The sequence below is a fragment of the Onychomys torridus genome, chromosome X (genome assembly GCF_903995425.1).
Source record: "Onychomys torridus chromosome X, mOncTor1.1, whole genome shotgun sequence".
Classification (NCBI taxonomy): domain Eukaryota; kingdom Metazoa; phylum Chordata; class Mammalia; order Rodentia; family Cricetidae; genus Onychomys; species Onychomys torridus.
Genome location: NC_050466.1, coordinates 16,338,582 through 16,365,144, shown reverse-complemented (window position 1 = coordinate 16,365,144; position 26,563 = coordinate 16,338,582). Strand labels below are relative to the sequence as shown.

General features: G+C 35.1%; 1 protein-coding gene across 8 annotated transcripts in view; it reads left to right on the top strand.

The window, feature by feature from the left end:
- Positions 1-26,563, top strand: part of Klhl13 (kelch like family member 13) — a 152,703-nt gene that overhangs the window by 109,448 nt on the left and 16,692 nt on the right. For 5 of the 8 annotated variants that reach the window (XM_036174722.1, XM_036174718.1, XM_036174719.1 and 2 more), the window contains 3 exons: positions 8,270-8,411; positions 22,958-23,090; positions 23,431-23,627. In XM_036174722.1, coding sequence (XP_036030615.1) covers positions 8,270-8,411; positions 22,958-23,090; positions 23,431-23,627 — 472 coding nt within the window. Of the gene's footprint in view, positions 1-3,195; positions 3,265-8,269; positions 8,412-22,957; positions 23,091-23,430; positions 23,628-26,563 lie in introns of all 8 variants that reach the window. The other 3 variants (XM_036174715.1, XM_036174716.1, XM_036174717.1) reach the window with 1 other exon arrangement.

The following is a 26,563-nucleotide window of genomic DNA, read 5'->3' as shown; positions in this document are numbered from 1 at the left end:
TCATAATTGGAATACTTTCTGTTTCTCCCAACCTACTTGTACATACTGCCATCTTTTTATACCCATACCCCTGTCTTAGGGCTTCTATTGCTGTGAAGAGACACGATGACCATAGCAGTTCTTATAAAGGAAAATATTTAATTGGGGCTGGCTTACAGCTTCAGAGGTTAAGTCCATTATCATCATGGTGGGCAACATGGCAGCATGCAGGCAGACATGGTGCTGGAGAAGAAGCCAAGAGTTCTGCATCCAGATCCACAGGCAGCAGGAAGAGACAGTGAGCAACTAGACCTGGCTTCAGCTTTGAAACCTCAAATCCTACTCCCAGTGACACATTTTCTCCAACAAGGCCACACCTCCTAATAGTGCCATTCCCTAAGCATTGAAATATATGAGTCTATGGGGGGCTATACTCAAATAACCACAAACCCTGTACGCAATCTCTCATGTTTGTGGCTGTCTAAAGGAAATGAGCTCTCTGGATGAAATGTTTTCTGTATGTCAGGAATGGAATGAACAGTAACTAATTTGTTTCTTCACTTAGAGTTTTATTTTTACTTCAGAATATATAGTGAATTCTATCTGTTCACTGTCCTCTACAATCCATCCACCCACCCACTCATACATATTTCCATGTATTTGCCCACTGTCTACCTATATGCTCATCTTTTTATCTCCAAAATATTACAGAAAATATGAAGAATAAAAATAATAAACCAAGCTTCTTCAATAGAAGACGTTTTGGTCAAGGAATATGAAACTTGATACAATTTAATTAGAATCAGTGTTTTAAATGAAGAGAGCAGAACAAGGTCTTAAAATATGGTAGGTTGAGAGCAAAATCATTAATTTTAGAGTTGTTCAAGGACAGGATTGAAATATTCCGTGCAAATGCTTTTGGGTTTGGATAATTAACTTTCATCCTATTACAGTTATCTAATGGAGTATCATTTGTCATCCCATTTGTCTAGCCCAATTCCCTCATCTGTGTCATAGTGCTATTTTTGTGATGATGATAGTCAGCAATGGAATTCAAAATCTGTTCTTTTAAATGCAGTAATGTCAAAATCTCCCTAAACTTGATCTGAATTATGATCCAGGAAGTACTACTCCTTCCCACATATTGACACATATTTTTACCATTGACACTTTTTTTTATGAAACTAGAGTGACAAAAGTAGGTACTTTATCTTTATAATATTTTTATTTTACTAGTTTTTAAAAGATTTATTTTATTTTTTTATCAGTTAGTACCTGAGTGTGAATGTATGTACTTGTGCACATATGTGTATGCATGTGTGTTTCCCATGTTTGTGCAGGTGTTCTTGGAGGCAAGAAAAAGGTGTTGGATTCCCTTGAGCTGGAGTTATAGGAAAGTTTTGAACTGTCTCCTGAGCATGCTCGGAATCATACACAGGTTGTCCAGAAGAGCAGAAAATGCTCTTAAATACTAAGCTATCTCTCTAGCCCTATTTATTACCTTTTTGTGGGAGGGGGGACAAGGTCTTTCTGTGTTGTCCAGACTACTCTCAAACTCCTACACTCAAGAGATTCTCCTATCTCAGCATCTCAAGTAGTTAAGACTACAAGCATGCTTCACTAAAATAGTTTATCTTAAAATATATAAATGGCGTTTTAGTAATTTTACATATTCATAGAATCCACTATGATATCTCTATATACACATATCAAATCAATGAAATTGATGTATCTAACCTTGGATATTTGTTATTTCTTTATTTTGAGACTATTAAAAACTTTACTACTAGCTATTTTTAAGTCTTCAGTTAATTATTATCAACCATAGTTATCCTATATTATAGATCATTAGAAGTCATTGTACTGAACCGTCTGGACCTTGTACTTGTTAACTGTTCTCTCACCATCGTTCTCTCCTAACGCAGGGTATTTTGTATGCAATTAGTTAAACCAGAAAATTCCTTTCCTGCAACAGAACATATTTTTATGATACCACTCTTGTATTTATAAAATAAACTTGTAAATGTGAATAATTGTACGGTCTCTACTCTCTATTTTTAACTTTTAGCCCTCATGTAATGGAAACAATGTTGACTCTAGGTTTAGACATGGGTTTGGATTCATAGTTATGATATGTATGTGAAGCATTAACCTCCCCAAGCTTCAGTTCCCAGTCTTGAAAGTGGGATTGTCATGAGGATTAAGTACCATATGAGAATGTGCCCGGCACAGTGCCTAGTACACAGCAGGTGCTGAGTAAATGATCTTATTCCTGTGGTATTATAGACATCAGCTACTTAGTAATGCAATTCTATTTTAAATATGATAGATGTATGCATATGATAAATATGCACAGTAGTTTCTTTACTTTGAAATGCCATTTTGACATATTTTTATTAGCTTGATTATTTTTCTTTTTCTGCATGCTTGTATTATCATGGCAGAAACATAAAATTGTAAACATAGCAGCTATTGATAAAAATAAAAATGTTGCCTATGCTAAAAATTTCTTTTAGTAAAACCATTTCTGATCATTAATAATAGACCTAACATATATCATAAAAATAGAAATAACTCACTAAAGCTTTGTTCTTTTGATTCCTTTTGAGCCTAATCTTATTAAGGAGATATGTTCTCCATCCATTTCTTAGCCAGCAATTAATTTATGCCTTATTCATACAAGCTACCATGATATTTTTAATTCCCAACGTGTAATGGTACTGTAAATGAAACTTTAGTTAGTAGACTGATATTTCAATTTTTGAAGTACTATGGATTTTTTTCACTTTTTAAACAACTGTGTCAGATTTTTTATTTCAGCAGTTGGACATTTTGTTCCTGATCTTAATTTTGTATTTCCTTAGTTTTTATGAAGGAGCAAGATAAAATGCATGAGTATGAATATCTAGATTTGTCCGATTTAGCATTCAGTTTTTGTTTGGGATAGGTAGAGGAGAAAAAAATCCATCAATATCTTTAACATTCAATTCATACATACTTTGAATCTATCTGAAAACTAGTGGGAAATGGATCCTATCATAAGTTTTTGATTCACTTCTCAAGGGTGGAAGGAAATACCTTGACAGATTTAGCACTCCAATGCAAATGAGCATGAGAACAGGTGGCAGAATTTCTCCTCCACCTGCCATGCAACTTTATCACAAGAAATGTTTCATTTAGCAAATGCTGCTTCTAACAGACACTTCTCTACTTCAGAGCAGACAAACAAATGGAAGGAGAGTACTTCTTTGAAGAAAACCCCTTTCTTGATTTTCTTTTAAAACTGTGAGTTTGAGATCTGTCTTGTCTTTTCCCGAGGGCTGGGTTGTGGGAAGGATGAGTTGTTGACTTGATTAACCAGTCTGCTTTATGGCACTGTTAAAACGTTTCTGGCTGTCTTGTTTGGTGTCTTGTCAGTGTTGCCATTCTTATATGTCCACCCACTGGCAGTAACTTTTCGTTATGATAACATTATTGATCGGGGAACTTTAAGATATTTGTGTTATACTCAAGACTAACTCAAGAAAAACACAAGTGTTTTGTTGTAGTGAAACTGTGATACTACAATATCTGTTAGATTTAATATGTCTAGGGAAATGATGGCAAGTCAAAAGTTGCACCATGAAACTAACTAGTAACTGAATAGAGAGAAACAATAAAGTTGTTGTTCATATACTTTACATTTTTTTCCTGATTCATGTTTTTTCTCTGACAAATTCCAAGCACTTCAGGAATTTATAAGGCAGACTATTTCCTCACAACGTCAGTGTGCAGTTCTTTATTTGTAAGCTAAAAGTTAAGTCACCAGTGTATAAATTGGCATACATAACTTCTATACCAAGAGAAGTCATCTCGATTTAATGTATTCTCATGATAATAATTTCAAAAAGCACTAAACTATTCTCTCTTCCTTGATGTGACAGTGAAATGTCACCTTCCTTGGCATTTGCATATAAAATGGATTTGTGTTTGTGGTGCTAGAAGCCACGAAAATGAAATGTGCATTTTATAACTTACCAAGGTGATACCTCAATTTCCAACACAATAGTATTGGTTTCAGTAGACTTAGTCTCTTGGATGTAGAGACTGAGGACTTTACAGAGGGAGTTTGTGAATTTGGACTCAATGCAAATTAGAGGTGCCCTCCCATGGAGCATACCAACAAATGTGATTGGCATAGTAATTTGTAAGAATATTTTGTTATTCATAGAACCTTGAGCAAATGAACTTACTCATCACTGTTCTGTATAGGAAACATTTTAACAAGAGTTACAGAGCACTCTTTTGGTGGTGGTCTCCTAGGATATAGATGTAATGCACAATTCTTCATTATCAAAAAAAGAAAGAAAAAAGGACTGGTCTAGTAATTTTGAGGCCTTTTGTCAAATATCCATTTGGATGAACAGCTCCACATAGACTCTAGGGACTTCATGCATGTCTGCACTAGTGATTGTGAGTGTGTCTTGTGCTCTACTCTTGGATAATTTATAGGTTTAAAGATAGATGCTGTGCATTGATTTGCATGTTCTGGAATACTGAAGAAATTGAACATTTTTATCTGTTAACTATCTGTATATTTGTCTATATGAATTTGTCCATTTGTATTTATTTATATATATTTCCTTGAGGCTACTGTAAAATATGGAAAGTTTGAGACAAGATTACAATGTTGGTATTGCTTTCCTTAACAAAATAACAAATTGCTTAGATTTTTTTCTTCCTTCAAACAACAGTGTAAGTAAATGCACTGCTAAATGTTTAACTTTTTATGTTTGCAGTGGTTTTAGTAAAATGATGTAGAGAGTGCCTCATCTCTAAACCACAGCAACAAAACAGTGATTATTTCCTTTAACAAACACATTTTGTGAAAGATTAGTTTTCTGTTTGGTGGTGGTTCGTTGTTGATTTGAAAATAAAACGTGTTCAGTGTGCAGGCATAGTTTGGCAGCCATATATAGACTCACATGTTATTGCAGAAAGATTCGAGTTTTAGACATTGTCTCCTCTAAGTAACCTTTTAGTATTTATAAAATGGCAGGATTTTCTCAAGATTTACAAGATTCTAACTTGTTATATAAAATTAAATCAAGTCAACAGTTGTTTTTAGCAGAATTAAGAAATTGTTATTCTTATATAAAATATAAAAATATTTTCTACATAATTATCTTATAAACATCAGAGCTATTACCTACTGATCTGTTGTAAACACTCAAGTTTTCCGAATGTTAGGAATTGAAGATAGCTGAGGTATTCTGTTAAAATGGATGTAGAAGATTTAGTGTAATTAATAATTCCCACTATGTTTTTGTACTGCTAATATTACTTTGTGGAGTCAAGCCAGGGATTGGGAAATATTTAAAACATGAAATTACTTGATAAACACTTCATGTGGAAGTCATTCCCTCTATACCAGGGTTTCTCAACCTTAACACTATTGACATTTTTTTCCCTGAGAACATCTTTGACATACAGAATTGTACTGTGTACTGTAGTATGTCTAGCAGCATCCCAAGAGATGACAGTAATTGCCTACTCCTCTCTCAGTTGGTACAATGAAAAATGTCCACAGACATTGTCAAGGGATGTGTGTGTGGTGAGGGGCAGGGATTGGAAGCAAAATTCCTTCCTTTCCTCTGCCCTTTGAGAAGCACTGGCATGCATATTGTTTTAACGATAGGACTTAAAAAATAAATCTTTTTTAAAAAAATTTTGCTCTGGAATCTGTCTGATAAACAATCCCTTAACATAACATGATATAATTGTAGCCTGGGCTTTGCAGAAAGAGAAAGCTATTACTTTCCTACAGTGTTGAAGAACAATGCTCTTCCCTTGCAGTCAATAAATTTATTAAACAAAAAGATAGAAGGGCATATTGAGTCTCCTAAGAAGATTGACATGACATGTACTGTTACTGGCACAGATAATAGGGAGTGTTTGAATGTTAAAGAATCAGTCTCTTCAGTATTCCAGAAGTCAAGTATGAAGGCATCTCTAGCTTTTGAAGTAATTATTAGAAAGCCGGCTATCTCCTATTGGCAAGAAAGGGTTGCATTTTCATGTAAACCTTATCAAATTTGAAAGCAAAGGACAAATGACAAGTAAACAAGTTGTTATCTGTAGTTTATTCAAAGAAGCAACTTCTGAGATATGTCATAAGTACAGAGCAGCTGCAGCTTTACTCCTGTCCTTGTTGTAAAAATGATAATTGATGGCCCTTTAAGCACTGCGTGATAAAGAAATGTCTTTGGAATGATTCACAGAAATGAGATTCCATATTCAGTCACAGGACATAAATTAAGCCTCTCATACCAGGCTGTGTGTAGGGAATATAGAAATTAATAGCACAGTCTGCTTGAATTTGCTATTAAAATAATTTTAGATGGATAGATATATTCTAGGTAGAGACGTGCCACACCATTATAACTATTTCTGACTTTTCCAATTGATGCTATAAATTCCAGTGCCTGTCTACAAACATGTATATGAATATTTTGCATGCTATGTAAATTATATATATCATATATCATGCCTTTTAAAGCTATTTCTGAAACCTTAATGGAAGGCTGTGTTCATTTTCTTTTATGCTTGTCAAAATCTAATTTGAATTATTCTCTATTAAATATCTATGGGAGATGAATAAAACATGGTTATATTTTATTAATTCATTTTTCATTGTACTATGGCTCTAATATTGTTAAGAAGAATTGATGTCACCCTTAAGGCAAGAATTTCTACTAATTATTGCAGGATTTAAAAGCACTTGATTGGTGTCAGTATTCAAAAAGCAACATCTTTATGTATAAAGTACCTATAGTCTTAAAACTCTTATTAAAACTGAGCAGTTCAGATTATAGATATTACAGGAAAAGGGCAAAATTTTTTATATCAGATAGTCCACATAGGAAATCAAATAATTTAAATTTCAGAAAATTATAGCTTAGTAGAAAAATTTAAATCAATATTCTTTCTTTTCCTAATATCCACTTATCAGTATCCATCATGAATGCACAAACCAAACCAATCCAGAGTCAAGGACTCCTTGTTTTTAGGCACATGATCCAGAATCCATTTTAGCTTTGTAGAGTTAGGGGTATAAAAGGCTTCTTGTAAGAAATAATGACAGATCATTCTAGGGTGGTCAATTTTTAGTATAACCCAAGGAAAGCCCTGTAACTATCAAAGGTTTCATTATCATCTCTGGTAATTAAGTGTCTTAGTGACTCCACATTCTGCAATCTTTTCTTACAGCCTTTGGGGGGAAAAGTTATTATTTTAATATATACTTAGGGATGTCTTCCATTTACTTATGTTATTCATTTCTTTGAAAAATGGAAATGCTAGTAGAATATAGTTGTTTCTGTAAACCATCAAAAATTGAGGAAAAAAGCTAAAATTTTCATTTCATGTGTAAAATTTTTTTGGTTAGAGTTGACTAGAGTGATTACTAATAACAGCAAAATGGAGTACTGCATTAATATATTGCAGTTATTTTTTACTTTTATTAATATGGGTGTATGGGAATTGGAATAAAGCCATATTTAAATTTAAATCTTGATTCTGCTACTTGATTAACCTGGATAAGTTATTTCTAACTTTGCTTTACTTAACAAAAAAAAGATAGGGACTGGAAAGATAGTTCAGTGGTTGAGAGCATTTGTTGCTCTTGCAGAGGACCACAATTTAGTTCCCAGCATCCACCTGGTTGCTCACAACCATCTGTAACTCCTGTTGTGGGGCATCTGACTCCTTCTTTTGACCTCTACAGGCACCAGACACACTTGTGATATACAAAATTGCATGCAGGCAGACATTCATACACAATAAATAAAATATACACAGAAAGGAAAAGGGAGGTAATAATGTGACCTTTTGCATTTGGTTGTCTTAAAGTTAAAGAGCTCACTTGATAGAGAGCAGTGATTAAGTACATAAGTTACTAGCTTTTTCTCTCTAAAATTAGGTACTTGAAATTAAGCATAACCACAAAGGACACAATTTGATGACACTGAATAGTAAAATAAATATACAAAGCAAATATTGTCACCCTAAAAGTTTCTTGAGACTGTAGCTTAAAACTATCTTTTAGTTGATTTCTCAGTTCCTTTCTACATTTTCTATTCTTAGAAAGCATTCTAAACGTGCATTTCTTCTATGCTGTGGACTGGTATGAAGTAAAAATGTAGTAAAATGAACCTCAGTGTATTCCATAGATAGGTGATTGTCTGCAATCATTATTATGAATTATGTACATTTTCATTTTCCTTACCTTCTCATTTAATCAATCTTTCAGATCTCTTGTGGACGAGGACGACCAGCACATGAAACTGTGCCTTGCAAGCAGTGAAATGGGGCTCTCTTCCCATTTGCAGTCTTGCAAGGCAGGAAACACACGGATCTTTACCAGCAACACCCACAGTTCTGCGGTGTTACAGGTACTCTCAACTGTCTCTTTGGGAGGATTTGTACAGTTCCAAAACCTTCTAGTTGTTGTTTTGAAGTGCAGGATATCAGTAAGTGGGGAGGCTGTTAATGTGTGGGGATGGAAAGGGAAGGTGCGTGGAAAATTTGTTTTCAGCTCAGGTATTGTTAACATAAAATTTCTCAGAAATAGAATCTATTACTTAGAAATAGAACCTATTACTTAGAAAAACAAACCCCCACCAGTGTAGAATATTGATAAAAAAATGCATGTGTTCTTGAGTTTAAAATCATCCCCACAGTTCATTGTTTTTATTTGTGTAAAGAGTATCTTAATAGCATGTCACTTTATTTTTTAAATTTATTTTTAATTTCATATATATATGTAAATGTGTATATATATACATGTATATATATACACACACACATATATAATATATATACACACACTGTTTTTACATCATTTCCTATTTCTTTTCCTTTCTCCCTAAAGAATATCCTGTTTGCCACCATTGACTCTAATCTCTGTTATTTAACAGCCAAAGTGAAAAAACACATGTTTCCTATTCTAAATATTCTAGTTCATCTTCTGTTATGCAGTTGTTTTTGTTAAAGTCTTAAATATCACATTTATTTATGTATTTGATGTCTCAGTAGGGATGGAGGCTACTGCATACAGTCCCTCTGATAGATGTAAGAATTAATAACTAACATGAAAGGAGGAGACAGAAATCAAAGGAACATAAAGCACCAGGGATCTAGGACTATTTTGCATGGGCGTTGACATTCCAAGTAACCTTACTGACCTCTGTGGTCATTGATGAGAGAATAGTAGAGTCATTGATGGCCATAAGTGCCTTCTAGATAAAGTTAAATTCTGACAGTCTTGTTTGCTAAGTAACATACATTTATATACACATTTCTAGATGTATCTTAAAATGAAATCATCCTAGATGAATTTTATGATCAAGAACAACTACCCTGAAGTAGCACATATTATAATGAAAGATGATGCTTATAATTATTGTGTAATCTCTGTTTAGTGTAATGTCTCTGGGCTTCATATTCCTTATCTCTAAAATGTGACTCTTGATCAGAACATCTCTATATTGCATTTATGTATGTCCAATCCATAAATCCTGAGAGATGGGTTCTAAAGTTTGTTGTCCTTTGGGTATCCTCAGCAGAAATATGAGGGTTAGAGAGAAAGACAGTTCAGTCTTTTGGCATCTTGACACTGTATACATAGTATAAATGTTGACTTTTCCAGCCCATGTGATATCAGGAACATAAGAGGAAGTAATGTGCTATTTTAATGTTCTTGTACTAGAGACAGTTTTAAAATACTAGGAAAAAAAACCAGAGGCAAGAATCTTCTTCCACCAACAACCATGGATTCTTTTCTCCATGAATGAATAAATGAGATGATAGAGAAGATGAATTATAAATCATTGTTGCAGTGAGGGAAGATTTAAAATAGCCTGAATGTTTTCCTTGTTATCTTTTTGTCATTTAATTGCATGCTTTTTGCACTCAGTGCACAGAGCTATTCTACTTTTTTGCTTGTTTTAAGACAAGATCTTGTTCTGTAGCCCAAGATAGCCTGAAGCTCACTTTATAGTCTAAGCTAACTTTGAACTGAGTCAATCAGTTCTGTCTCACCCCCCTAAACAGAATTCTCAAAAAATCAATACAGATGTCTGAGGAGCATTCAAAAAATGTTCAACATTCTTAGCCAACTAAACTAAAACTATATGTAGATGTTAGCTATAAATCTTTAGATAGGTGTGTTTAATTTGCCATACCCACAGAAGTTAGATAACTAGTAGGGGGCCATAGGAAAGGAGGTGATCACTCTAGGGATGGCAGATAGAATATAGTGATATAAAGGGGTAAAGAGGCATAATGGAACAAGGATTAAATGGGGTGGTGGATGGGAGGCTAAGGTAGAGGAGGGAATCTGGGGAGGGAAAACTAATCCTGAATTTTGTCTTTTGAAAAAGCCATATGGAAACCTACTACTGTAGAAGCATCCTAAAATATATACCTAATACATATAATAGAAGAGTTTAAGGGAAGTTATCCTATAACTGAAGGACAGTACCTCAATTAGACACCACATACTAGCAAATAAAAACCACCAGTAGGGCGGTGGTGGCGCATGCCTGTAATCCCAGCACTTGGGAGGCAGAGCCGGGAGGATCTCTGTGAGTTCGAGGCCAGCCTGGGCTACCAAGTGAGTTCCAGGAAATGTGCAAAGCTACACAGGGAAACCCTGTCTCGAAAAACAAAACAAAACAAAACAACAACAACAACAACAACAACAACAACAACAAAACTCACCAGTACCAGAATCTGGTTACCTCTTTGAGTTTTGACAGTGATTTCCCAAAGGCCCCTAAACATTTCAGGCTAGTGGCTTTGCTCTTGATTACCCTCCAGAACTTGATGGCAAGACCCTACTGGTGAAGACACCACATACTTGTGTCACAAAACATGGAAAATTAAAGTGAGTACAGACCTTGAAGCTTCACTCTTACTGGCTAGTTTTCATAGTGCTAAAAGACGCGGTGCAAGCTACTGAAGGCTAATCATGATCATCATTGTTACCCAGCTGTGAACCCTGTGAACTACAGTAATGATTTTCCTGGCATGATACCAGTATGATAGTGGCACGAATGTTAGGTGCGTGAATGTTTTCTTGGATATAAGACCCACTCCAAGAGATGGAACCCATAGCTGATACTGTGATTGGGGCCAATAACCTATGTCTCTACTGGTCTTGGTCCCTAGGGGAGGATAGACTACTACTATTCTGCTAACTTGACTTAGTATTTAAAAAACTCCTAATGGCCCATTAGTACATCTCTCAACCCTCACCAGAAAAGCTACTTTGTGTAATGATGGTGATTAGCATAGGGGCCAACAACTGGTCACTATGCAGCTAAAGAGAGACTGGAGAATATTCAGACCTAAATTGGAAATCTATGTCATATCCCTCCCCCAGAGTTTCAAGGATCATCCAGAAAGAAGTGAGCAGAAAAGAGTATAAAAGCCAGAGGCCGAGGTGCTGGATGACTCTGGAAAAAAACAGTTTTCCAGACACAATAGGACAAATGCACATATGAATTTACAGCAGTTGTGACAGTGTGCTCAAGACTGGTGCATACTCAAGACAGACAATATCCCAATGTCGGGGTGGGGAGTCAGCACCAAGTCTCACCCCTAGCTGAGGAGCTATTAGCATTTGGTAGCTGCTGGAAGAGGATGAGTTTGTTTTCTGTAAGAGTGTGACACTCCCCTTCCCCCCCACTTAGTAAGTGAGCCACACTCTAGGGTAGGCCTCACACCTGGGAAACACAAATACAAATTGAAGTTAATGAGTTAATGGGAAAAAAGAAGAAAAAAGAAAGAAAAAGCCAAGTCAGGTGGGTAGAGAGGTGGGGATAGATCTGGGGATAGTTTGGAGAGGGATTGAGTGTGATCAAAATACATTGTATGAAATTCTCAAAGAATTAATGTACCTTCCCACAAGCAGATTTGAAGACCAAGCACTGACAGGGAACCTTTTTCTATCTAATTTTGGATGTGTGGTTGTCCAGGGACTAAGCCAGAGAAGTGTTTAATATATAAATGTTATCATTGTGTTAAAATTAGCAACAACGCAAACTCCAGTACTATCAAGGGGAAAAGATCCATGGAGAGCAACTGTTTTAGGAAGTCTTGCCCTAACTGTAGTGAGAATAACTTGATTTGTCTAGCTCAGCCCAAAGTAGAGTTCTAATTATAGTACTACTGGCTAGTGATGTGACTCTGAGAAAGTCATTTATCCTCTCTAGACCAGTTTACTTATTTGTAATCTAGGTGAAAGATACGAAGATTAAATGTCACAGTTTTTGGAAAAGTAAGGTCTATGATCAATATTTCCTTTCCTTCCACCCAAGCTAAACAGAAGATTGCAGGGGGAAATGTAGCTGATCAGAAGTGATGGGTATACCAAATAAGGTCTCCATCTGGTTGGCCTGAGTGACTCTAGAAGATTAGTCATCTTTATTAAATAGGCTGCAATAAATTAGGCTGTCAACGTGCCTAGAAAGACATTTGATACATAAGCAGCTTGCATTCCTAGAACCTTAAACAAATCCCAGAAGAATCTATGATGGAGTTAGCAGTAGAAATTACATGTACGAAGTAAGAAGATTACCCAGAGTTAGCTTCAGGACTGATTGTTAAAAGTCAAGGATAACTTCATTGCTTCCATTCCTTGACTGCTACTGTATCTGTGCTTGCTTCTCATAAAGTATTCGATTCTTTGACTTTTCCTTATCATCCCAGGTTGACAGTGTCTTTATTTTACTATACAGTCCTTTGATGATAATTCTCAGTATCATATGCTCTCAGGTACATTAATTTTTAAATAAGGGCTTTATTACCATGCAATTAATATACCATAGAATTCACTTAAAGTATATAAATCTGTGGGCTTTAGACTGTTCACTGGATTTTGCAACTATCACAATAGCCTATTCTGACATAGTATCATCTCAAATTTAAAAAACCTGTATCTGCTAGCAGGCACTCCACATCTGCTGCCAGCCCCTTCCTTACCCTTAGGTAGCCATTAATCTCTCTAGCACCACAGCTCTGTGTATTCTAAGCATTTTGTATACCTGAAGTTATCAAATACATGGTCTTTGTGACTCGTTTCTTTTACTTACTAAAAAGTTTTTAAGGCTCATCCATGTTATAGCATGTACCATACTTCCTTTCTTTCTGTGACCAAACAATATTCCCATTGCAAGGATGTACTACATACTGTTCACCCATTTGTTCATTGATGGGTACCTAGTGACTTCCAGCTTTTAGCTTATGAACAATGCTGTTATGATTATATATTTACAAATATTTTCATTTCTTTTCTTTCAAGTCTAGGAATGGAGTTGCTTGGTCCTGTTGTAATTGTATGTTTAATCTTTTGAAGAACTGCCAGAGTGTTTACCAATATGGCTGCACTATTTTATAGTTATACTGAATTGTAGACGGTTCTGGTTTCTTTATAGTAAAGAATAAATGTAGCACATGCTCTTTGACATGTGGTGCACTAAAAGAAAGGATGTAGTACATACTCCTTGACAATTGTGTGGGTTTTTTAAATATGGCCATCCAAGTAGGTGTTAAATACTACTTACGGTTTTGATTTGCATTTTCCCAATTGCTAATTATATTGAACAGCTTTTCATTTGTGCTTATGGTCATTTGTATGCCACCTTAGGTGAAATTTCTATTTAGAATATTGGCCCAGCTTTTTAGTAGGACATTTATCTGTCCAGTATTCAATAATAAATGTTCCCTTATATATACGATATATATATATATATATATATATATATATATATATATAAATATACATTATATATATATATATAATATACACACACATATATATATAAAATGTAGATATAAATTCTTCTCTAATAAATAGTTTGCTGGCATTTCTCAAGACACCTTCAGATTTATGTCCCTTCATTTTTTGGCTATGTTAATTTCTAATCCTTCATTCATTGAATCACATACCCCTTTCCTTGGCATTAGCTTAGCAGAGTTAATAGAAAAGAGGGTCAAAGAAAATGCTTACATGGCTTTGAAGTTCACTGTCCTCATGTTCTTTCACAAGTCATTGTCCTTAGGCCTCTTTCCTCTCTTGGAATGCCCTTTCATTTCTTTATCTGTCTCCTATTTGTTCATAATGACTCATCTTAAATGGTACCCTATAGTAACATACTTTTTCCCTATTTAGGAAGTGGGTATTTTTTAAATTTATCTTTACCTGACACATAAAACAAAAAAGTACACATACTAATGAGTGGCATGATGTTCGGGTACATGGTAGGTTATATGATGTTTAAATAAATTTAAATATATTTGTCTCCGAAAATTTTACTATTTCTTTATGGTAAAAAGTTTAAAAAGTTCTTTCTTCTAGCTTTTCAAACTTTGTGATACATGCTTGGTTATCTACAGGCAGGCACCCTTCTAGGCAGTAGCACACCAGAACTATTTATTCATTCCTATATAACTGCAGCTTAACAACCATTGATCTATTTCTCCCATGTAAGATATTTTGTGACTAAAGCAGTTACTGGCTTCTACTATAGCCACATAATTCATTCCTTAATGAACACTGTCTCTTAGATTCTCCAGACCTGAAATCTAACATGTTCTTTCTGTATGCCTTTTATCTAGTGCTCTGGTGTGTGAGTATTCTCCATAAATATCCAGCTTTAATTTTTTAATATTGTCAGTATCATTAGAAAATGCAATGCATGTAAAGAGCTTAGCCTAATACTTGCCATAGAGAAATCACTCAATGGCTTTTGCTGTTCTTATAGATATTATTTATGGAATGAATGAATTTAGATGGCAGTACATGATGCATTTACTTATAATTTTGCATCATTGATACTGAAAATATGTAATAAAACAGAGATGGCAAGAATTGTTATATCCATCTTATGTGTAGAGACTGACTATCACAGAAGTTAGGAGGACTGCCAAAATTCATATACCCATTTAGATGACACTTACTGGGACTTGACCCAGGTTTTCTGACTCTGTATGTGCATTTTTATTCTAATTTTGTTCTAAACTGTTTTACTTTCTAAAATGTAATAGGCTCTATAAATATGAACTGCCCATTAGCCATAATTGTAAAAACATATTAATAGAAGCTAACAATTTACATGAATAATATAGTAGGTTTTATTCTTGATAGAAAAAGTAGTATTACACAGATTATTTCCTTCCTTGTCTGCTCTTCTCTGTATCTGCCAAAAAAGTAAATAAAACAAAAGCAAGGAGTCAAAATATAAATTATCATTTCATTGGTAGCCCCATTGTTAGGACAAGGAGACCTAGGGTACAAGGCTCCAGATGGGAGCTATCCATGCTAGCTGTTGAATACTTCTGTCATTGGATATAAACCATTTCTTGTATATTAGCAATACTTACTTAAACCCACGGACACTTAAAAATACTTTTCTGTTCTTCCATTGAGACTAGTAATTGACACTTTCCCATCCTCATGACTAGTGCCTAACCCTCTGATCTTTCCATGTTTTTCTCTATTTTAGCTATTTGTTTTCTCTGCCTAACCTCCAGTTATTACCTAGCTAATAGAATGTTTAAAAGTGGGTTATTTAAAAAGCTTAGTTAAATTAATGTGCCATGCTTTCTACTGGTTTAGCTTCATGGAATGTTAATTTTAAAGTTGATGTTTGGGTTCTTGGCCATGACATGTTGATGAACTTTACCTCATTTTAAAACCTTATAATTATAAGAGAAACACTTTTAAAAATGTATTGTTGAGCCCAACATGTCAATGAATGCCTTTAATCCCAGCACTCAGGAGACAGAGGCAGGTGGATCTCTGTGAGTTTAAGGCCAGCATGGTCTACAGAGCAAGCTCTAGGGCAGCCAGGGTTGCATAGAGAAACCCTGTCTCAAAAAAAAATGTTAACATAACATAATAACTAAAAGTTACATATTATAAAATAGCTCAATTAATTAGATTGCTAAGATTCTATCAAAGTCATACATTTCGTTTATTCTATATCTTTGCTGGGGAAGTACTTCTTAGATCCCCCATGGTAGGGTACAATGAACCCTATGTTTCTAATTGATATATATCTTCAAGTTGGAAGAGTGTCTAAGACATCCTCTTTATGCTACTTTGTTGTGTTATTATCCAACCCTTTTTGTTCTTTTGTGAGACAGGGTTTTTTAACCCTCTTAATTGGATATTTTCTTTAATTTTTAGGTTTATTTTATGTATATACATGTTTTGCCTGCATGCATGTATGTATGTATGTGTATTGTGTTCATGCCAGGTCCCTGAGGAGGCGAGAAGAAAGTGTCAGAGCCCCTGGAACTAGAGTTACAGAAAGTTGTGAGCCGCCATGTGGGTGCTTCCAGTATTTTATTTTTGACCATGACTTATTACACTGGAAGGATCTAGAGACAAGTGTTGAGTAGAAGTTATTAGCATGTACATATTGTTTTCTTCTTGATTTTAAGGGAAAGCTTTTAGTTGTTAGCTATGATGTTATATAGTAGGGTTTTGATACTTCTCATTTAGTTTTTAGTGTGTTTGTTTTATTCCTTAATCCCAACTTGATACTGGACTTTCCTCATGCTTTCTTATAACTGTTCAGATGATCTTTTTTTCCAAGTCTGTGAATTTGGTGACTTTTTTTAAAATCAACAACCTTAGCCTCACTGCAGTTTGAATGGCTTTCTTAAAGGCTACTTTCACTTAGAGAGATTGTCCTCCCCTTTGGCCATACTATACTACTAATTTTTGTATTGTTAAAGTTGACATGTTAAGACTTAATTGTATATGTATGCTCTTGATGGATTTGTTTTTATTTTTCTTTATGAATCATTGTCTGTCTATGTAGCTCAAGCTGACCTCAAACTCCCAATTCTCTGGCCTCAACTTCCTAGGCACAAGTATTAGGATTACAGCCATGTACTACCATGATGAGCACCTCTTGATGGATTTTACTGTTGTAGTTCTTCAGTTATATTTGTCTGGTTTGAGTGTTAAGGTAATACCTGGGGCTAGATAAGGTACTACATATCTGTGATAACATCACACAGGAAATAGAGGGAGGAGAATTATGAGTTCAAGGTCAAGCTCACCCACATAACTAGTTGGAAGCCTAGGCTACATGACACACTTAACATAAAAAAGAAATGCTATAGGTACAAAATTCTCCCAACATGGAGATTTCTAATCACAAAACTCTTCAAATTTTAGCTTCATGTATTTTGCAATTCATAGAAAAAAATAATGATTTTATATTCTCTTGTTTAATTGATGCCTGTGTCACAAAATGACTCACATTATCCCTGCTAATAGTCTTGGTTCTTAAGTCTGTTTTGTCTGATACTATATTTATGGCAGCTGTGTTTTAGTTACTGTCGACTCAGTAATATTACCATTTTCTTATTTTATAATTGGAATACACAGTGAAAGTGATTTTTACTTGCATGTGCAGGGCAAATATGTCATTTAATGATCAAAATTATGAAATGGAATGATTACATGACTCCAACTTATTTCTTATTACCTCTTGGTAGTCCCTTCTCCTAAATCTTGGGAACTACAATCCATTTTCTGTCACTTTGTTTCTGTTGTTAAAAAAAAAAACCCTCCAGTAATGAAGGGCAAGATTTGAGGGAAAGAAAGCTTAGGGGAGCAGGAGATCCAAGCTGGATCAAGAACAGAAAGGGAGATCAAGGAATAAGAGACCATGATAAATGAAGACCACATGAGAACAGGAATAGGCAGAGTGCTGGAGAGGTCCCCAGAAATCCACAATGATACATCCTCTGTGGACTGCTGGCAATGGTCAAGAGAAAGCCTGATCTGACCTAGTCTGATGATCAGATGGCCAAACACCCTAACAGTCGTGCTGGAACTCTCATCCAATAACTGATGGAAGTGGATACAGAGATCCTCAGCCAGGCCCCAGGTGGAGCTCCAGGTGTTCAATTGTCAAGAAAGAGGAGGGACTGTAAGAGTGTGAATTGTTGAGACCAAGATTGGAGAGGCACAGGGACAAATAGCCAAACAAATGGAAGCACATGAATCATGATCCAAAGGCTGTGGAGCCCCAAGCTGGATCAGGCCCTCTGGATAAGTGAGACAATTGAATAGCTTGAACTGTTTGAGAGGCATCCAGGCTGTGGGACCAGGACTTTGGAACCTTGGGCTTACACAGGGACACTTTGCTCAGCCTGGAAGGAGGGGACTGGACCTGCCTGTACTGAATCCACCAGGTTTAAATGAATCCCCAGGGGACTCTTGGTCCTGGAGGACATGGGAATGGAGGGGAGGGGCTGGGGGGAAGGTGGGGGGGGTGGGAGGGGGGAGGACAGGGAAACCCATGGCTGATGTGTAAAATTAAAACACAAATATAATAATTATAAAAAAGAAGAAAAAAACCCTCCAAACTATAATATAACCTATAAGATACTGTTATTAGCTTCTCATAGTCTAGTCTTTCAGATCCATTCACTCTGTCATGTATGTTAATAGTTTGTCCCCTTTTAAATTCTTGACCAGTGTTTCACAGTATGACTCTTTATGGTGTTTCTTGGCTATACTTCATGTTGACCATCTTCCCAATACTTTCCACTTACCAAGGCGCTCTCTCTCTTTTTTAATCTAAAAGCTACAGCCACGCCTTGATTCAGATATAGAGTAAAAATGAGCATTTACCACATGCCTTGCCCTTGATGGCTGGCTGGTGGGGGTTGGGGAAGGAGTGGTGTGAGAAGGCATCTCTCTAAGTATATCTTCCTTATATGTTGTCCTATAAGCTTAATTGTCTTGGTCTTTTCAAACTGAATTTTGCCTGGGTTCTCACGTTGTACCTCTTTCTACACGGTGTGTTGTGACAATTATGGGTTCATCTAATTCTTTTTCTTGTCTTTTACAAATGCTGTTCTTTTGGTCTTAAAAAGCTGTACTTTTATATATTTTGTTATATTTTTAAGGTGTTTTTGGAGGTAACATGAAGAAAGAATCTGCCACTTTCTTTGCCTTCTCTGGAAACAAAATTTTCTAAGCTTTATTTAAATGCTAAATCTTGAGACACAGAGCAAAACTGCCTGTTTTAGGAGAGATTTAGTTGGTAACAGCTTTATAAAGGCAGTCAAATTTGAATTATGCTTTGAAGGAGGGAGGACATCCATGTGATACATACAGACTTCGTTGACTCCCCAAGGGAGGCCTTACCCCCTGTGAGGAGTGGATGGGGGTGGGAGAAGCGGAAGAATGGGGAGGAAGGGGAAACTGTGGTTGGTATGCAAAATGAAAAAAAAAATTTAAAAAATGAATGACATAAATAAAAAAGTAATGGAAAAGAAGTAAGCCTGGGTTGCACTACCTGATATGATGGGTTACATTACACAGTCATAAAACTTATGGGTGTATAGTTGGGTTATAGCCAGATTTGAGAAGTCTTTGAAGAGCAGGAGTTATGATATAGCACAGTGATAGTGAGCTATTACATGTTTTGAAAGTGCAAGCTGTGGTACATAATGATAACAGAGTATTAATATAAATATTAATATAAAATTTTATGTCCAGCCTATATATCTCTTTCCTCTGAACCAAATGAAGAGCAGCCCCATAAAATAAAAGATCAAATATGTGATATCTACTAAAAGATTAAACTCATTACTTAACCTTTTCTTCTTCAGATCTTAAAGTCTTCCATCCTTGTTTGTAAAACATATTTTCTATTGGTAATTTTTATTGTTCTTGTCAAGATGAATTTCCTGTTTCTGTTCATTCTTTTTGCAAAATTATAGTTATCACATTATTTGTAATATACTACTAAATTCTTTCTAATGCAGAAGTTGGTGGAAATGTTTACTTGCCTCATTATTTTTAATACCATACTGTACATCAGAGTTGCTTTGAATGCCACTGCTATCCAACCAACTTTTAAAATGTTATTTTTGCATATTTCTATATTAGAATTTTATGACATTGACTCTTTTTTCCTCTTATAGAATAATTATGAAATTTATTAGGTTGAGTTATTTTGCTTCTATCTTTTAGGATATTTGAAGTTTTGGTACACTGGTTAATTTAAATTTCAAGAAGATTAAAACATTTGTCCCAAAATAATATAGAAGAAATATAAAAAAGATGTAGGGAGATTTATCGAAGGGAAAAAAGTAAATATCCAGGAACTGAGGAAAAACAAGTCCCTCTTAAATCAGAACCAAGGCCCAGAAGAAATGAAAAAATAGAGAAATAAGATAAGTGCTAATATAGAAAGGTGAATTTAGGTCAATGGAAGTGGTTTCAAGGATAGCCTTAAAAGTTAACTAGAAGCTAAGCAATGTCCATAACGCAGAACTCTATGTGTAGAGTGGTGGGCAACATAAGTTTATAGAAACTATATGAAAGGAATAAATACAAAATTGGTCAGAGAAAATTATTTTTTTAATGAAAAGACATACTTTGTGCATGATCTCTAAGATCTTTTCTAGAGTTGATCAGAGGAAAAGATTTTGAGACAACTGGTAAAATACAGAGAAGAGATTGTGGGGTGCCAACTCCTAATTGACACATCTACAGGGCAGCCCTTACAACAGAAGAGGGAGTGGAAAGGTTGAGATTGTAAGAGCTAGAGAACTTGAAAGTCTACTTTACGATAGTGTCTCTTACATAGGACAGGAAAACTGCACCCATGAATCTCAACAATATGGCTGCCTAAACAAGACCTGTATAATGACATCAGTTGACATTACAGTATAGATGGGGAACTCTCACAAAGCTCCACCCCTAGGTGAAGAGCTACAAGCAATCAATGGCTTTTGGAAGAGAGAATGAGTCTTATCCAAAAGGACAAGTCCTCTGATAAATTATCCAATCCCAAGTGGTACAGCCCTAAACACAAAAACTGCTCTAAATGGACTCAATAGGGTGTGTGTGTGTGTGTGTGTGTGTGTGTGTGTGTGTGTGTGTGTGTATAAGAGATCAATAATTTCAGAGAGAGTGGGTGGAAGGAAAACAGGAGGGAATGGCATAAACAAGGTGCAAATACAGTACTTGCATATGAAATTCTCAAATTTAAAAAACAATTAAAGAGTGTGAGAATGAAAACAAAAAGTAGATAGATTGAAGGCAGATTCGAAGGTCTTTCATGTCATCAAATTATACTGAGAAAGGGTTGAGTTTTTCATGATTGTGTAAATAGATATACAATGATTTACTTTGTGAGGAGGATAAAGTCTCTTGATACCTTAGCTGAGCTGAGTCAAGCTGTCCAGATATTAAGGAATGAGCCTATTTGTCCACAGGAAGTTCATTGTTGCATCAATTGTAATTTCCAAAGTTGAAAGACCATCAGAGTGCTGTGGTATGTCACCAAGGGAGAGTTTACATCCTCTAAAATGAAGTTTGTCTTTGCATATTGAGATACAAGACTCTGTTGTTATTTAGGCATGCACCAGTACACCTGAATTTATCCTTATGTGTTTTGACTTTTAAAAGGTGTATATCTATAATTTCTAACCTCAAATTTATTTGAGGAAGAAAGAGAAAACAAGCATTTCCACTGTATCCAAACTTTTCTTCCTAAACACTAGGCTCACTTCTGTTTTTCCTCTCATTTTCAACCTTTACTCTCTTTCCCAGCAAGCACCTTAAGCACATTCCCTTTCATTCTTGGGAGAAGCTGTTTCTAGTTCCTAATTAATATGACAAAAAGCTATGTTCTGCCCACCATGCTTACATGACTTTAAAGTACTAATTGACAGCTTCTAAGTGAAATGGGGTCTTGTGCATATCCTAACTTGAACATTTACTACAAAGGATATGCCAAAGCACTGGTGAATTCAAAGGTACTGGTCCCCAAACAGTGCCAGCCAATGGTGTCTGCTTATCAGCTGATCTACAGTCTTACCCCCACTGCAGTGTGCTCATTCTATACTTACAGATACTTACCAAATTTAAAAGCACCTCCCATAAACTTACTGAACTTTTTGCTCCTTATATGAATAGTTAAGTGTCAATTCTTAAGTATGAGAACAGCTTCTCCAGGTTGGCATTGCTTTGGCAAGATTCATGTTACTCTTTTCCATCTACATTTCTGAATAAGAGAGTCAAGGGGTGAATTACAGAGCTAGGGTATGGAGTGTCTGTGTTTGCAGAGGAATGGGGACATTTGTGAACAGTTTTGTAATTATGAACAAAAACATGCCATTCATTGGCAAAGATACACAAATACAATACATAATCCTGTCAAGACTGAACTCCCTGTTTGGGGTACAGACGAAGGAGTTAATCAACAGGTATTCTTCTCACTGAGACCAGTCTCTCTTCTCCACTGCAGGGGCTAGCCTGTTCATCCTCTGCTAATCCTTTAAGCCTTTGGAGACAATTAAGCCCACTGTCGGGACTCCCTACACTCCTTTTATCAAAGATAATTAAATCTCTGACTTGAAAGATAATTGGCCAAACAGCAGCAGCAATAAGCTGGGTATTGGAATATTTAAAGCACAATCCTTAATTCTTAAGGAGGATAAACAATTCAGGTGATAGGATGAACTCCAGTCTTGCACTTGATATAGACATATACCCTCCTTTCTGTCTCAAGGGGGAAAAGCCATCAAAATGCAAAAAATTCTCTTAAAATCCTACAGCAGTACTATCCATGTGATTATGGAAAGCAGTTCTGGAAGGTTGAAGGGTGTAAATTATCATTTTTTTCTCCAAGTAAGGTAAATAAATGTATAAATAAATGAATTTACATACTTCCCTTCTTTGTTCTTAATGTAAATTAGCCTTAATGTTCTGTTTTTTTGTGTGCTGTATAATGTATACAGAGGTCAACACAGCAGTTTTTATTCCTTTTGAGCACTCTTTTGGCTCTATTTTCAAAATACACTGGACCTATAAACAGAAGCTTAGCACACAGGGGTTGTGATATTCTTTTTCCCTTGATTCCTGGCTCAACTCATGTGTTTGTTACAGGGCTTTGACCAGCTTCGGCATGAAGGACTGCTTTGTGATGTGACCCTGATGCCAGGTGATACTGATGATACCTACCCTGTGCACAGAGTCATGATGGCATCTGCTAGTGACTACTTCAAAGCTATGTTCACAGGTACATTGCCTTTTGACACCCTGCATTCACTTTAAGACATTAGGAGAAAGCCCTGTTTAATTATTGTAGTATTATTATTTCCAATCGAAAATCCAGTATTTTGCTCTATGTCATTAAAACATACTTTCAAAAGAAATATTTACCAATCTGAAAGCATTTGCATTAGTATAGAGAGAATTTTCTTCAAGTGTTCTTTTAACTGTAAAAACGTGCCCAACTGTGGAATGGATATTTACTTGGAATAAGACTTTCCCTTGATTTTAATGTATCTAATTAGCAGCAGAAGTGAGTTTGACCTTAATTATCCACCTTCATTGAATTGACTCTCTTTTCATTTAAGGTGGCATGAAAGAACAAGAGTTAATGTGCATTAAGCTTCATGGCGTGAGCAGAGTAGGTCTAAGGAAAATTATTGATTTCATCTATACTTCAAAACTGTCTCTCAACATGGACAACCTTCAAGACACTCTGGAAGCTGCCAGCTTTCTGCAGATTCTACCGGTTTTAGACTTCTGTAAAGTGTTCCTCATATCAGGGGTAAGATATTTTCAGATCTTATTTTTCTTGTTGGTAGATGCTTATGTAGAGTTAGAGAAGGGCTCCTGAAGTCAGTTGTATAGCCATGTAAAACTTATCATCAGAAGAAGCTGTTGTATAAGGTGTGGTGTGGGAGTAAGTGGAAAATAAAACAGGTAAATTTCACAAAGTAGAATTATTTAACAAAAGCCTTCTTATAGGCAAATATGTGTTTCAACTTGTTCCATAATTTTATTTACTTTAATTTTGCTTTATTCATTTCAGTGATTTTATACAACATTTGACTTATTTTTATACATTATCCTTTTATTGAATTACATAGAAAAGTAATCTGAGCTTCTCGAATTCTGTTAAAGTGAACTTGACAGTTTTTCTTCTTTGAATATGGGAACTTTGATCTTAAGAACTAGCAGTTAAGTGTTAACTTGTAAAGACTTAGAACATATCACACTGAATATGGTTAGCTTTTTTCGTAATCAACTAATCAATGAACTACTTAATAGTCATTCTATTCCTACAGACACTATTTTATTTTAGTTAAGAAAACTTAAGCATTATCTGGCTTATACAGAGATGATAGGATTTCTACAATTCCTGGAGCCTGCTTTTGTGATTAAAATTATAGTAACAGTGAAATTTTATGTTTTTTTCTAATTCATTATTTGATCGATAATATATTTTCCTATAATTGGTTTTAACTAATGTCAACTTTAATATTGGCCTTTTTGAACTGTTGATCATGAACACTTTCTTCCTTAAAACACCAACTTTGGGGAAAACATTTACCTAATTATTTTATTAATAAGCTGCTTCTTATCTACCAACAGGTAAATCAATACTGATGTGATAAAAATACACAAGGGAATGATGAAAAGAATACTTTTCTGTCATTTACAAGTTACAAGGATAAACCTGGATATAATATATTAAGTGAAATAAGGCACACATATGAAAAAGAATACTACCTGTTCACACACACACATGTGGAAGTTAGAAAAGTGTATTTCGTAGAAGCAGAGGAAAATAGTGCTTACCAGACTCCAGGGAATATAGGGCTAAAGGATGTTGAGGGAGAAATTGGTTAGTGGGTACAGAAACAGAGTTACATAGTAGTATTCTGGTATTCCAGAACAGCAGCACATTGAAGTGACTATTTCTAGTAATGTTTCATATATGTCAAAATAACTATAAAGGTATTTAAAATGTCCTTACAGTGAAGATAATGAATAAGATAATGGATATGCTAATTACTTTAAATTTTATACAACATATATATGTATTGAAACATTATATTGTACCAGTAAATTTAAATAAATAATATATGTCAATTCAAAACAAAATAAAAAAATTAGGCATATTAAACAAAGAACATTTAAAAATGAGAAACTTTCTATATGTCAGCTAATACCCATTTAATTATACTATTAAAACCTGTTTTTTAATATATTTTGTTTCATTATAGAGTACTGAAATGACTGTCATAACTAATTGTAAAATTTTAAGCTAATTGCTCTTTTAAAGGTTTTATGACCATACAGTGCTATATTATTGACTTATATCATTACTGCTGAACAGTCTAAGTGAAGTTTATTAATTGCTCATTCTACTGTTTGCCAGCATTACTAAATTTGTGTATTGTTTCATTTTAATCCCATTATGAAAAGCCCATACTCTTAACTATTTTTCCTCTAGTTTTTTTTTAATCACCAACAGCATGTTAGAGCTTCAAGTAAACTGTGATTATGTTGAATGTAACAAGTTCAAGGATTAATTTAGTAATAACCTTTAAAGCTTATGTTTGCAGACTCTTTAGCATTGCTTTCCACTGAGCTTAGCAACATATGCTTGTCTTGAAACAAACTAGAGAAAATTCTGTGATTTCATTGGAAATAGTGATTATGAAGAAGCAGTGTTGACCTATTATCTAACAGATGTTTGGCATTTATAACTTCAGATGTTATCAGATGTTATGATCACTTTACCTGAAAGATGACCAAATTTAGTGTGAGAGTGTGTGTGTGTGTGTGTGTGTGTGTGTGTGTGTGTGTGTGTGTGAGAGAGAGAGAGAGAGAGAGAGAGAGAGAGAGAGAGAGAGAGAGAGAGAGAATGTATGTGTGTGTGAGAGAAAGAGATAGAATGTGTATATATTTTTATGTATATATACATTTTTTTGAGACAGGGTCTCACTATGTAGCCCTAGCTGGCCTAGAACTCTCTTTGTGGACTAGGCTGGCCTCATACTCAACAGAGGCCTCATGAACCACCACACCCAAGTGTATTTTTTATTTTGTTTTGTTATTTTTTTTTATTTGAGACTGGATCCTTCTGTGTAGCCTTGGCTCCTGAAACTCACTTTGTAGAACATACTGGCCTCAAACTCACAGAGATCCACTTGTCTATTCCTACCAACTACTGGGATTAAAGGCATCTGTTACCACTGCTCAGCTAAACCAACTGTATTTAATGTAAATATATTTCTATCAGAATAGTACAGAAGAATTTTTTTCAAGATAACTATTTAAAAACTCTTATTTGAAGATGGAATGATAGTGATTTTATATATTTATACCTTTCCAGTAATTTAGTAATTAATGTGTTTGAAACGCTTGCTATAACTAAGGCTTTCTTGAGATGCCTTCATTATCATAGACAGTTAATATTGTCTTCAAGGTTGTGTTCTTTGCTTTTAATATCTTCAGCAGACAAGCTCCACCATATGTAGTGAGGAGCCTTGGTAGGAGTGATGTTTACTTGTGCTATAGTTCATTCCAACTCTTCATTGCAGATTTCCTTGTCTGTGAACTTGTAGGAGATTCATCTTTTTCTGAACATCATTCTACTTTTTTCATGCTTTGTCATGCTAACAGAATGTGTCTGTGTTCTTTTATGATGGCAATCTCCTTTCTCATGGTCTTTGATCTACTTTTTAGAAAATT